Below are 14926 nucleotides of genomic sequence, written 5' to 3'. Positions count from 1 at the left end.
AGAAGCTTGGATGAGGAAGTCAACGTGCTTAACAAGACGAATAGTGAGGAGAAATATATACATCAGGCGATTGGCATTGTGAATTTAGTGTTATTTACTAGTAGTACTGTTTAGTTTGACGGTTGGCGTTAAGCTGTAAAAGATCATAGATGGCAGAAAGTAAGAGGACTATTCATTCGCATTTCACCAGGCCAGTCAACTCTGCTGTAATATTGCAATTTGGAAAAGATTTTTATTGGTGTCAACATTTGGTCATAAAGGCCCGTCTAGCTCAGTTGGTAGAGCGCAAGGCTCTTAACCTTGTGGTCGTGGGTTCGAGCCCCACGGTGGGCGTTTTTTCGTGTTTCTCAAACATTTTTTGTTGCAAGATATCTATATATGAGCACTAAGGCATCGGGAGAGCAAACTGGAACACCGTCGATATGTCCGAGTGGTTAAGGAGACAGACTCGAAATCTGTTGGGCTTTGCCTGCGCAGGTTCGAATCCTGCTGTCGAGTAGTTTCCGTCAATTGTTGTGTTGTTATGAAAGTTGCTTTTGCTGCAGGATGTTGTTCCCTGGACACATCATGGCCAGAGCTGTGTCTTTTGAAAGATTATTTATTGTTCCAAAATTTTTCTAAACTTTTTAGCCAAAGCATTTTTTTTAAAGAGTTTAAATACAACTTTATTATGCATGTGTTTCTTAACTATAAATAAGTGAGGACGAGATTAAAACGGTTATTGTACCAAAATAAATACACAATAATATTAGAGAATGATAAAAAAAACACACACGGTATGTGAACTAAAACAATAAAAAAGATAATCTTTTTAGGTATCAAGTTCATAGTGCGTAAAACGGGGGAGGGAAAGACAAGTAGAGTGAAGATGATCATGATGTATTTTTGGTCCAATTTACTCTCTATTTCTACCTAAAATCACATATTTTAGGAAGGCCCACGGCAAATAATAATGAAAAGATAAGAACGTATGTACGAAGCTGCATAAAAAGGTGTACATATTATTTTATAAAAACCTTTTCAGCATTGACCCGTGTGGAATTAATTACATTTCTGATACCCCACTTGCAAGCCCATAGGCGAGTTGGAAGCCACTACTGAAATTGGAAAATCCTACTAAAGTCGTACAATTCTCCAGAAGATTATTATTATTGATATATAGGTAAGAGGAAAATCACCATGCACGACTTAAATAAGCACATTTTGCCAGCGCATTTTGCATCGCATGTTTATTCTGTAGTTATCCTCCTCCATGCAACGAAGAAGTGCGGAAACATACGCCATAAATAAAATGAAACCAAATCGAACTGGTTGGTTCATTAACTAGCTCTTATCTTATGTCGGCAGGTTGGCAAAAAGAGTACTCCCTCCGTCTCACTTTGATAATTCTGTTTCTTTTTTCACACAGTTTAAGAAAAAGTAATTAATTTTATCAAAAAAGTAAATTTAAATTGCTATTTTCCTAAAATACCCTCACATTAAATAGAGTACAACTTTATGTAAACTTGAATTAATTATAAAAAAAGAATCAACTCTCATTAAATGGGATAGATTTATAGCAACAATAACTTATATTGAATAAGGATATTTTAGAAAAATGAAAATACAACTACATTCTTTAATTGGAAAGTGGACTGCAATTTGGGACAAAAAAAAAAGAAAAACAGGACTATCAAAATGGGACGGAGGGAGTATATAATAAATTAATCAAATTTGTTCCCACTCAATCCTTATCAAAACGAAAGAATGCTTATTAATGTGGTGGTACTTTCCGTTTTTTTTGCTTTTCCTTCCTCATTTGTATTTTTTTTAAAGCACTCTATTATCTCATGAAGCTAGCGTGGCACCTAATGCGTAGGTTATAGGTTAGGCGGTAATCATGCGCTTATACAATTATTTTGGTACGCAATGATGATGTACTGCTCCCCCAGCATGCTCTTTATTATGAATTAAATTGTGGTGTTGAATTATCCCCAGCTCCCTACTTTAGTCTAAATCAGATAAACGACATCTTATGATATATTTACAAGTCCAACTAAGGTCAATATATATATATATATATATATAAAGGATATATATATATATATATAACTGCACATAATTCGCAACCAAATATAAATATTATTATTCCTAGTAAATAAAAAAGGAGAGAAAAAAACAAAAGGAAAACTTGTACTAGTAGTATCTGCTCTTTCTTTTTTTTTCCTTCCTTGATAAAGAAAAAAAGAAGAGCCAAAAATAGGAAGGAACTCAGGGCGACCTCAAACAGGAGAGTCAACTCGGAGAGAAGCTCGACAAAGCGGACAACTGGATTGAGTTCTGAGCCACTCGTCTATGCACTCGGAATGATAACGGTGGTTGCAATCTGGCAAAACTTTTACCTTTTCACCGTCCTGAAAAATCCCAAGGCATATCGCGCATTCTCCCTCGTTCGGATTCGCCGACGACGCCCGGTGCAAAATTATGGGCAAGTTGCTAATGGCATTCAGATCCAAACCTTGAGGCGCGGGCGGCCCCGACGGCGCGTGAGGAAGAAGGCGCGGGCGGGAACTGAAGGGAGGGAGCCGGCAGACCCACCTGGCGTACAAGTAAATAAGGGTTATGAAAAGGATTACGCAAAAGAGAACCACCGCGAAGAAGAGGGTGCGGCCACGGATTTGAAAGTTACTGTCGTCGAAATCTGAGTAGTGCCAGTGAAATGTTGGGGAGTCTTGGTTTGACATGGCAGTCAGAGCTTTTGTTTTTTTTTTTTCGTTTTTTGTGGCGACGGTTTTAGAGCGGCGGTGAGGGTGGCGGAGACATGGCGGTGGAAAAAAAGTGAGAGCAATAAAATGCTGCGCTGGGTATCGAGTAGTAGTGGCAGCAGCAGGTACGTGGAACGACCACATGGGTGGGTGAGTGGGTGGGGTACTGAGTATATAGACAAAGTGTCGAGCAGAACGAAGTAAACACTTGTGGTGACTCTTTGTGAGTTGGTGTCCCGATTCCGTGGACATGTTACGGCTGTTTCCATGATTGTAAGAAGTCCACTCGCAATTTGAGCGCGTGGGTACATGACAGCATCTAAAATTGTGTCAAGGGTATTTTAGAAATCTTGAGTGAGGTTTTTAGATTTATGGGATGAGAGAGGAAGATAAAAGCATAAGGAACGTCGGGATAAATAGAAAAATATTTTTGCGTCCTTTTGTTTTCTTATCAAAAGAAAGTTAGTCAATTTATTGTGTCCGATGCTGCGTGTGCAATTGTAGAGTATTAGTAGTATTATCTTATCCGAAGAGCTAAAAGAAATACTCTCTCTGTCCTATATTGATAGTTCTAAGTTTTTTTTTTCATACAATTTAAAAAAAAATAGTTAATTTTATTAAAAAATAAATTTAAATTATTATTTTTTTAAAATATTTTTATATTAAATAAAATTAATTTTTTATATATTAATATATTTTAAAAAATTTAAATATATTAAATAGAGTAGGTTATATTTAATGCTAATAATTTATATTAAATAGAACAGATAAAAAATGAAAATAAAATTATTAAAATGGGACGGAGGGAGCAGACAAAATAGAAAGATGAAAAGTCTATACGAATGATTTTTCTCCCTCGCTCGCACAATTAATTAATGACACAAACGGGATCTTTAAGGAAAATGATGCGGGTTCACTTTGCTTTGATGCTTTGCTTCAAAAAGCAACGGTAACTGACGAATCACGATTACAGAAAAGGAGGTCCAATGAGTCGCTTGTTTTATGCTTTTCATGCTCAAAGTCAAGGCTGCCTAAGGCTTTCTTTCTTGTCATATATTAGTGCTGCTGAAAATGTGATCTTTAAAATATTTGTTTGGAAAAAAATTACTTTTAATCTTTTTTTTAATATTATTCATATATTTATTTATATTTGATACTAAATTCAAATTTAAATTTTGAATTTTCAAGAGAACCATGTATGTTTACCTTTGTTAGAAAAGGACAATCTGGACAGTTACCTTGTTTGGATTGTGATTTTGACTAGAAAATTTTTTTATATTTAAGAAAATTTTTTTATATTTAAAAAAAAAATATTTTTCACAAATTAATACAGAACATTTTGTTTACAAAAAATTTAAAAAATAGCAATCCAAGCTAGAACTCCCGGCGATGACCGATAAGTCAAGTCGTACACCACCGACTTTAACTGATGAGAAATGTTTCTACAGTGTCATTTCCACATTCCCCACCAGATGAAGCATATATAATAATTGACTCTTTTTAAAAAAAATATATATTTTTCCAGGTTAGACAGTTGTTAAGGTCTATCATTCCGTTCACGTGACCTGATGAATGAATGAGATGCGGAAATTAATAATTGCGAGCTTCTAGATTTCTCTCCGAAATTTTTTTTTTTTTTTTTGGATATAATGGTACGACGAGTTAGGACAAAATTGAGAGTGACGTGCGATGCCGATCATATTCATACGGCGATACCGTTGGTTTTGGCCACCAGGCCTTTGGCCTGGTTGTCGGTCTGGTGATACGGAAGGTCAAGGATTTAACTCTTATTTTTCATCAATTTATTATTATATGTGGCGATCATAATTGATTTTCTTCGATGAAATATGTATTCTCATCGAGTTTCACTCTCCCGTTTTTTTACTTAGACTAGATTGGATTATAATAATTTTATCGTAGCGATTAAAAAAAAAAAATTGATACCGGTGGTTTTGTACTGCTTTCGAGTAAATGGTTTTGGAGGTCGGTCAACCAAACCATCAAATTCAATTTGCTGAGATACATAGCCAATTCGCAGCACCTCAAGAAAGAACCTGAAATCCTAAATTCTAGAGCCTCGAGAAAGATATGACGAGCACCAAATTTTTATCTGCGGGAGACAAGGGAGAAGGAGGACTCTGCTTTGCCGGCCGTTGGAGCGGAGAGAAGACGTAGGACTGGGAGGAGCCGAGGAGGAGGCCAAGCGGAAATACACTACTATAAAAGCTAAGAGACCAATTTCTTCGAATTGCTAGAAGTTTTCGTGAATCCAGAGGAATCTGGGGGAATGCAATGCAGCTGTCCTTCTGGCAGAGCAACTTTTGAACTTTTTGGTGACGTACTTCCTATTTAACCATCCCCCCCTCCCCCCCACAAAAAATTGATTAACGTACTTCTGGCAGAGCAAATTTGTCCTCTTTACATCGGTTGTTTTAGACTTTATAAAATCTGATTATAAAAATTGATTATATAGAATAATTAAAATTAGAAAAAAACTACTCTTTAAGTGATAAAATTAGAAACTATAAGTTTCAGATATTTTTAGCTGTTTTTTTTTTTTTTTTTTTTGGGGTCGGTTTCAATAATGGCTACTACTTTTTCTGCGAGATGACGACATACAAAGTTCATATCAGGCCCAACTTCTTAATATACAGCCATCCCCTCTTCATTAGGGTGCCGTGTACTATCCAAGTTTTGGAACAAAAAGGCCACGAGAAATGTTTTTCTTCATTATTTAATTTAACATTATCATATTTTACTTAAAATTCACTCTCTAGTAGGACTAGATGTAGAAAAAGTGTACAACAAATGTTTACGAACGTGTTGGGTTGTTAATCAGCGAAAATCTGATGGAGGGAGAGGGATCAAGGACGTTTTGATCCAATTATTATGGTTTGAAACGTCTAAAAATTAGAGATTCTGAATTCAAATTTTCTCTTTGTATTTTGGATTTCATGCTAGGAAAAAGAAATTTTAAAACAGAGGGAGACGGAATAGTTTGTTTTTTGAGAAGCATGTGACGACAGCAAGGGACGATGGCCCTCTATGGTTGCAAGGCTAAAGCATTAGTGTTAACGCACGGGTTGGGTTGGGTCTGGGGCTGGGCCTCACTAGGGTAATACACAAAAACACGTCAGGCCCCAAAACTCGAGTGACGTGACCTGACATCCTCGTGTCAGAATTGGGTGGGATCAACTATGTTTTCATTTTCTTTTTCCTGTTTTAATGCTTGCATGTCGTTGGATTTTTGTAGGGCCAACTGGCCTCGGTGGCTATATACCTCTGTAATTGATTTTGTAATCACAAGTAAGTTGTGTGTGTGTGTGTGTTTGTATATGTAGTTATTTGAAAAATTATTTTACTTATATGAAGAGCATGTTTATTGATTACTTTTTTTAATCTCAAACATCATTTGATAAATATTGTTACAATAATTATTTAAGAAAGATAAAAATAATTCCAAGCTAATTAGCCTCAACTTGACCACCAAAAGTAAAAAAAAAAAAAGGCGAGAAATAAAATGAGAAAAGTACATTTAATTATTCTATCTTCTTATACCAAAATTTTAGGGATACGTTTTAGACTCTCACACAAATCTTTGAAATCTAATGCGATAAAATATAATTACTAGGAGAGTTTTATTATGCTTGTTTGTAACTTTCAACAATCTTTAAGTATTAACTTCACTTTACACCTCTAAAAAAAATGTATCACTTTTCTACTTTGCATTCTAAACTCTTACTTCTACACACTTTATATTCTAAACTTTTAAATTTATCCAATTTAAGTTCAACCAATAATTACATTCGCAAAATTAATGAGATAAAGGAGGACAGTGAAAGCTAATGACAATGCACTATTTTGTTATGAGTGCAATTTCTTTGATCGCCTTTAGGACATTGTCATTGATTTATACTCTCAATCACTACTATTATTAGCAAAATTTATGAGATAAAATATGGTATAAATTAATGACAATATATGCTTTACGTTTACTATGATACGTTGACACTTTTGACCATTTCCAGCATATTATTATTAATTTGTTGAGTTCTCTATACCATTAATTTTACTAAAATTGTCATTGATTGGATTTGAAAGAGACAAATTTGAAAAGTTTAGAATGTGACATATCTAAAATTAAGAGTTTAGGATGCGAAGTGAGAAGGTCATATAAGTTTGGAAGTTTTTGGTAGAGTTAATCCAATCTTTAAAATCTAATGCAATAAAATGTGTAACTATTGGAAGAGTTTTATTATACTTGTTTGTAACTTTCAACAAATCTTTAAAATCTAAGGGTAAATCTTTTATACACTGACAGTGTATACAATAACGGGTCTAAATACATGCCACACATACAAAATTTGATGTTTAAATTTAAATTCAGATGATGTGACATTCATCCTATCCGCCAGTATATACACTGACAATGTAGGAAAGATTAATCCAAAATCTAATGCAGTAAAATGTAACTGTTGGAAGAGGCATATTATACTTGTTTGTAACTTTCACGGTTACAATGCCCAGTAGGGGAAAAATAAAAACATTTTTTCACATTTTACCTTTGATGCTTGGTAATTAGCAGGAAACTGGGTGCTGACTCTTAAGTTTTAACATTAAGGATTGGGGTAGGGTAGTTCAATACCTCTAATCAATAAGTTACCTACCGTTTAAGCCTAAATTGGCCGATTAAACAACAAACCGTAGCATGACAGCATTTTTCCATTACGAGGTGAAACTTTGAAACGAAAAAAAAGCAACGGTAACGAAATTTTTTCTGCTTAAAAATACCTCTCAGACACTCTGAAAGCTTGATTTATATTTTAATTAACTGCATCTTTAGCATTCGACTGGATCTAGATTGTCTCTTCCATTGTAGCTTTAGCAGGAATGTTTTTATTTAAATCACATCAGAGACAAATGTGCAAAAACATTTCAAGTTTTCAACTCTCTTTTTGGTACACAACACTCATCGTTATTTCTTTTTCGTTTTACGTAGGATTTTCTCATTCATGCAGTCTTCAATTTACAATTGGGAAATCTGCTTTCTTAGTAGTAAAAATTACCAACTCCTTGTGGTTTTTTCCCCTATCATAAATTTTAGAGGATCGGGAGATTATGCAAATTCAACTTAGCAAATTGAATGGTCAATAGAATTAGTGAATGTCACAACATCTATTTTCTTTCCTTTTCTCTTTCTCATTTAATATCGTGTAACACTAGGAAAATGTAATGCACAAGACAATAGACATCCGCAGTTTTTCTTACAATTTTTTTGTAGGCTACCAAGGACTAAAGAGAACTCTGGGATTTAATGATGCAAAAGAGACATAAAAATTAATTCCATGAGCAATTTGTCCAAAACATTTGTCCCAATTCTCGATCCATGGTAGAATGTTCTACAGAATCTTCATAGTTGCCCTCATTTCATAACGTGAAAAACTTCTTTAGAAAAACAGAAAAAAAAAACTGGTAGAAGAGAAGTCTATCAAATAACTGGTATGAAGATTCATAATCCCAGAGAAAACACAACATTAGATCTCATTTCAATTTTCAAAGAAAATGGCATTTATTCACATAAAAGAGAAACAAAGGAAATTAAAAACGATCAAAACTAAATCAACAACAATCTTTTTTTTTTAATTTTTCCAAGTGAAAGAGCCAGGAAGCATCTAATAACTACTTCTAAAATCTAAACCTAGCAATGGCAACTAGTCATTCCTTTCAAAGCAAGACCACAAAAGAACCTAATTCTCCTTGCTTACCTGACGTAGCTTTAGGCCAATGAACGCATGCAGTTCGAAAACCTCTCCCGGAATAATCACTTGATCAGCTTCTTCATCTCAATGGAAGTCAAGAACTCTCAGATTCGAGCCCTCCAATTAGTCGTCCAACGTCAATTGTCAAACACCCGACAATTGGTGCAACTCTTGTAGCTCGTTTTTCACAAACTCTACCACATCAATCAACAGAATGCTTGCTTTCTTCCAATTGAAATCCGAAACTTCCAATTACTAGTACGTATAACATAAGACAGCATCAATGGCAAGATTTATAGCCGATTTCGGTATAGTATGCATGCAGGCTGCACGCCTGGGCTTGAACAAAGAAACCGGGTCCAACGAATTTGTCAAAAATCAAAAACTGAAGGATCGCCATAATCCCAAATACTAGTAGGCGGATATTCATCATCATTAGTCAAAGGCCACAACGGTGGAGATCCGGGGCATCCAGACACCGTTGGATCTGAGCATTCCGAAACTGATGGTGCAGGTGCTGCAGCCACTGTTTGGGTGCAACAAAGAGACAAGCTAGACCCAACTGACCCTACGAGCGAGTTCACTTCATCGTACAATAACTTACTTGGATTATGACAATATTGTTGTTCTTGTTGTTGCTGTTCATGATTAGGGTTTGCACCGCTCGTAGTAGTAATATAACTACTGGAGTCAACAATCCCAAGAACAACATTCATATCATGACATCTAGCAGTAGTACTAGTACGGTACTCTTCTGGTTGCTGACGTTGCGGTTGTGGCTCTTGTAAGGCTAGATTTTGCTGACATTGTACCATGTTAGGGTACTGTTGTACGGTAGCGGGGTAATATCCGTACGGAGCATAACCCGCCACCACGCCACCAGCAACAGGCAAAGAAGCTGGTGCAGAATAGAAAGTCAGGCCGAACCCGGATGGCCGAGGAAGAAGCGGACGTAGGTTTTGCGTGGAAGATGATGAATTTGAGGACCTTGATGAAGATTGATCAGAGGGTGCTCCGCCGCTTTCACCGCCAGTACCCGATGAGGGTTGAAGGTTGAGCTGAGCCCTCGAACCGTAGAGGATAATGGCTGCGCGGTCATAGGCTCGCGCAGCATCTTCTGCGGTGGCGAAGGTGCCTAGCCACCGACGCGTGCGCTTTCGTGGCTCCCGGATCTCGGCCACCCATTTTCCCCAACTACGCTGTCGCACTCCTCTATACCTGAACTTGTTATTGTCAGGTCCTCCTTTGCCTTTGCCCTTTTTGTTGTTATTGCAGCTGGTGCTACCACTAGAGAGGTCACTGCCGCTGGAGGTGGTGGTGGCATTGGCTGCGGCTGCGGTGGCGTTGTCGCTGTTATTGTTGTTAGAAATTGAGTAATTGAGGGTAGGGTCTGTGTCTTGTGAAAGGTGACTAGTGAGGTGGTCTGCAGTGGAGTTGCTCATAGTTTAAGCTTTTTTAAGGACTGAAGGGGCTAAGTTTTAAGTGCTTAGTAAAAAAGAAAGATTGGAAAACTTGTGGTGGTTGTGGGCTGTCTCTACTGTGTGCTGTGGTGGCCAGCTACCTCGTGCTCTGTTTACCCAATTAGTCGAAAGAGAAGACTATGATGGCTTGGTTTCAACCACAGCACACACCTCTGCAAATGGTGGATCCGGGCGGTGCTATTCTTCTACGTATAACGAATGGTACTAGTATTACAATACAACGCCACTAATGTCTTTATATACGTGTACCTTATGAAGCAAGAGAGGGATTGCTGCACCGTTAAGGAACCTTTATACACTAGAATTTGGAAGGAAAGAAATGTTGGAAAAGAAATCGATATTGGGATCTTGTATATGGCAAAAAAAAAAAAAAAAAGTTTTGGTAAAACAATAAAAGATGAAGTCCAATTCAATATTACCTAGTATTAAATTTTGAGGCATGTTACTGTGGGCATGCGTGCTTTGTAAATTGTGGCTTGCAGCTAGAGCTTCTGGAATTAGCTTACCAGAGAGCTTCTGGAATTACGACAGCTCTTCAGAATCGTAGTAAAGTAGATATATGACTACTTAAAAGACCAGTTCGTGATCCTAAGATTAGAAGACAAGTGATTAATAGACTCTGGTCTAGTCTTGAAGTACAAACGAATCGAATTTAATCTAGTAATTTGCAATTTTACTTGATCAAAACTTGAATTTGAACTTATGTTGATTGAGTTCGAACAATTCAAACTCCAGTATGAGTTCGAACCTAATACGTGAACTCGAAAATTCATCCAATCTAATTGAGTTCGATTGAATTTCACACATATATAATTTTTAATTTATGAGTATAACACATCTATTTTGTCCTTCTTTAAAATTATATAAATATAAATTTATCTATTTTAAACTTGGTCAGATTCAATTAAATTTGATTGAGTTGAAACTAAACTTGATTGAGTTTGATTTGCATGACCTCAAGTTCGAATTTGAATGATACAAAACAAAATCGAACTTGATTCAACTCCATTGCGCCCCAACTCTAGGCTAACAGTTAAAGCGATCCTTTGCACGACCAGGTATACCCATGTACTGCATGTAGAAGAAGACGTTAATCCAAAAAATAATTAAAAAAAAGGGGTAAATAAAAAAAAACATGAAATATGAATCCAATGCAATTTCGAAAAACAGCAGGTATAATTCCAAGGATGGTGGAATACTTATCACCCTGCGTTCAAAACTCCAAAGAAATGTGACAAAATGAGGCTACCAGGAAATGACGGTGAAGAATTAAGAAACTAAACCCGCGAGACAATTATTTAACCGATAAACGATGAAAGCCATGAAATTTATATCTTATTATGCCCATGATTGCCAGTGCAAATTTGTAATCAAGGATAGATGTCAAAAGATTGGGAAACTTTTACTTCTCTGTGCCAGAATGCTGTAGCCTTCGATATAAGAAAAGAGTATGTATAGTAATTCTTTTGTTTCGGGTCTTGATTAAAATCTTTTTTTTTTTTTTTAACCCTGATGATGCTTTCAGGCATTTAGAGAATGAAATTTGACCAAAACATATTACTTGGAAATGGAAATAAAATTGCTTTAGGACTAGGAGTCTTGTTCCAAGAATGCATGACTACATCGGAAACGAACAACAAACACGACCTTTTCTCTTTCCGTCATTAAATTTCCTCGGAATGCGCCGACCGAGTATTCTTCGTTAAACGATCTAGCTGAATTCAGGTGCTCCTTTTTAGTTTGAGTCGGTTGGAAGGTTCCCGCTAGGGGTATTCTGGGTTGCTTGATACGGTAGGTGTATGAAGCTGCAATTTTTTTACTAATTGCTGTGGTGTAAAGTCTATTAGTATATGTTCTGAAATTCTCAAAGCAAAGTTGCCCTTGGTTGTTTGGACCCAAATAGATGAAAGAGCAAACATCAAGGAATTTGATTCTTTTTCTCTTCCCCTTTTTGATCAGGTTCAGAGAATGGTCATCATGCCGGAAGCCCTTTTTGCTGTGTATACATGTAAAATGTTGAGCTTCCAGCAGTGCTCCTGCAGGATCACGGGTGTGCCGTACAAAAATAGCCGCACTGCTTCAACTTCGCTATTTTATACGGTACGGTGGCACTATGGCAGGGATATCATAACTGAACTCTGTGCAAAAAATTATTGAAATTTTGGGGTTTTTAGGAGGCCATTTACTAAAGAATACACAGATATTTCTTTCTTGAGTTAAGAAACAAAAAAAGAATGAAGAAATGGGTTTTTTCCTTCTCCCTCTGCGCGGACTGTCTAAGAATCGACGTACCATTTCTTTAAAAATCCAAGCTGGTCTCCTAAATGACAGTTGCTTCACAGTTGCGTTTTGTTTTTTTGTTTTTTTTTTTTCTGGTTCCAGACGACAGTACCTGAAAACCAACCCCTACCCAGTTCATTCTGCAACATAAATACAAGCACAAAAGTATCTGAAATGAAAAGGCAATTCTTGCAAAGATTTGTTCTGCGTGCCTAGAGAACTGAAACCCTCATATAACCAACTGTACTTTAAAAAAAAAAAGAGCGTCTGTATCACTCCACAGATAGAATAAAAAAATACTACTTTTGTTTACCAATATGATGTTGAAGATGAACCCTTAAATTCCCTTTAAAAGTAAGTGAATAGATTCGAAGCATACGAAATAGGGTTACTACTTACGAGGAGGATGATAGCCCAAACTGTTATTGCTTTTATTGTGAAAATTACACATTTTTGGGCCAAGAATGGAATGCCGCAAAGACCAAGTGTGTATGATAATCAAAAAAGGTATTTTCAGCAAGTGGTAGATATTTTGTTAAGCCTCCCGAAGGAACCATATTCTTTTTGCCACAATCTTAAAGCAGTGCTAAGAAATTTATACGTGACATTCCATAAATTTAAAGGGCATATAGTACGTAATAACAAATATGAATGAAAAATGTAAGATCTGATTGCAATATAGCAGAAAAATAAATGAATGGGGGAAGGGCAAAAACGATATCCCGCGGCGCCAAGCAAAGGCAGCAACCGGCATTGGAGATTCAAAAATTTCGACGGTGGGCAAAGGAAAAGGCAAGTTTGCCGTTTTGCATGGGAGAGACTGACGCGTCCGCAGGCAAAACAAAAGCAGAAGAAGTGTTGGCAGCAAACAGCATAGCATGTGGGGGAAGCCTGCAATTGTCTTGGAACTCGCAATAATAATACTAATAAGGGCAGTAAATGTTCAATTGAAGTTGTTGGGCCCCAGAATCCATGGGGAAAAAAAAAAAAGAACAGCAAAAATCAGTTTGGTCTATACCTACAGCCTTCCACCTTTCGCCCTAGTTCTCTATGCGGCGGGAGGGTAGGCATTAAGTAGGCGTAGTATGCGGATGAGGTATCGCATGTAGCAGCAGTAGGTCTACGGCTTCAGATTTGTATGGTAGGAAGGGAGCTGTTCATATATATATATACATATATATATATATATACACACACTCAAGAAATTATCACATTCAATAACTTCAAGATGTAGCCAAATACAGAGAAGTTCTTACAAGTATGAGATGATTGCCAAACTCCGTAAGATGCACCCTTTCTTTCAAATGAAATGTGCTCCCTATAGGCCACAGTAAGAGAAGGAAACAAGGAAGAAGAACCAATTTTGCGATCGGTGGGGCATGCTTTTCTCGGGGTTGGAGGACTAGTCGAATGTAGCACTGGACACCTCCAACTGAAAAAAAAAAAAATCAATTTTGCAAGTTTAATGAAACTGTTTGTGAAGGTCACAATTATTTAAATGAAAAGTCAACATAGTACGAAAAGTACATGCTATGCTAAAAAAAAGCGAAGGGGTTTACCTTGCGACATTGTAAAAGCATCTGCAATAAATTTTTCTCCTTAATGGACGTTCATCAATTTTTGTACCCCGGCCAACTTCGGGTTTGAGAGATTGGCACTGGATCCGTCTTTCTTGATCCAGCCCATCTCTAGGGTTGAATTGTTTGGACCATGCAAAGAATGTTGGTTTCAGCAACATCCGATTATTTAGAGATTCGTTACGTTTGTTTTTAATTGTGTGTGTGTGTGCGCCTCTCTCTCTCTCTCTCTTTCTCTCTATGTATATATACATATATGTATGTGTACGTGTAAGGGCGACCTTTTTTAATAGGTGAAAAATAATTTTCTATTTATATACATATATGTATGTGTTCGTATTACTTTTAACTAGATTTTGGTCAATTTTAATTTATAATAGTATAATTTACGACTAATAATAAGGTTAATAATGTCTTAAGTGAACTTTTACCTTGTATTCACGCGCACTAGTTCTACTAAATTTATTAAAAAGTTACTTTTGCTTATGTTGCATAATTTTGCATTCTTGGGTTCTTTTTTTTTTTTTTTTTCCTTTTAAGGACACCAAAACTAATCTTCTGTGTCTTTGGTACGGTAGGACACGTGGAACCGCTTTAGAATGCACTCTACATATACAAAGTATACAACTAAGCAAACTTGAAAACCATCAGCCTTAGGCTGATGGCCACCACCAAGCCTTTAAGGCTTTGGTGGGGTGGGAGGCAAGGTTCGAACCCTTGCCTCCCACCAAGTTGTCACAGTTGTGGTTCTTCAAAAAAAATTCAGATGGGTGCGTGGTGCACCCGTCTGGTCCGGTGGTGATTTTGTCTCTATCGGTCCTCCCACTGGTCCAATTGGGTCTCCTCGTAATTAGATTAGAATAGAGTAGGATTAGAAGTAGGGTTACCGATTAGCAAAAAAAAAAAAAAAAAACTAAGCAAACTTGAAAGGGTAACCTTTTGTGAACAGAATACAAAATCCATTCTTTTAAGCATGCTACCTTGGGCCATGCCATGAGTAGACGGCCCATGTGAATCAGCAGTACATTGTTTCAGGGACGACTGAGATGCAGAGTCCTTCAAGTCTCTCTGCAGCAGAATGAGCA

At 36.8% G+C, this 14926-nt stretch overlaps 1 protein-coding gene and 2 non-coding genes across 3 annotated transcripts; 2 read left to right on the top strand and 1 right to left on the bottom strand.

The window, feature by feature from the left end:
* The first annotated feature begins 260 nt into the window (after positions 1 to 260).
* On the top strand, positions 261 to 333 carry TRNAK-CUU (transfer RNA lysine (anticodon CUU)). The gene has a single exon. It is a non-coding gene; the product is annotated as a tRNA-Lys (tRNA).
* An 83-nt stretch (positions 334 to 416) lies between these two features.
* On the top strand, positions 417 to 498 carry TRNAS-CGA (transfer RNA serine (anticodon CGA)). The gene has a single exon. It is a non-coding gene; the product is annotated as a tRNA-Ser (tRNA).
* A 7762-nt stretch (positions 499 to 8260) lies between these two features.
* On the bottom strand, positions 8261 to 10166 carry LOC113728447 (ethylene-responsive transcription factor ABI4-like). Its single transcript, XM_027252850.2, has one exon. The coding sequence runs from the start codon at positions 9943 to 9945 to the stop codon at positions 8875 to 8877; it is 1071 nt and encodes a 356-aa protein (XP_027108651.2). The 5' UTR covers positions 9946 to 10166; the 3' UTR covers positions 8261 to 8874.
* Between the last annotated feature and the right edge of the window lie 4760 nt (positions 10167 to 14926).

This window comes from Coffea arabica, chromosome 2c (genome assembly GCF_036785885.1).
Source record: "Coffea arabica cultivar ET-39 chromosome 2c, Coffea Arabica ET-39 HiFi, whole genome shotgun sequence".
Lineage (NCBI taxonomy): Eukaryota > Viridiplantae > Streptophyta > Magnoliopsida > Gentianales > Rubiaceae > Coffea > Coffea arabica.
Note: the sequence above shows the minus strand (reverse complement) of the source record. Positions and strands in the feature narration are given on the sequence as shown.

Excerpts from the sequence above, each read along its gene's own strand:
- LOC113728447 (XM_027252850.2), bottom strand. The coding sequence starts at position 9,945 with ATGAGCAACTCCACTGCAGACCACCTCACTAGTCACCTTTCACAAGAC.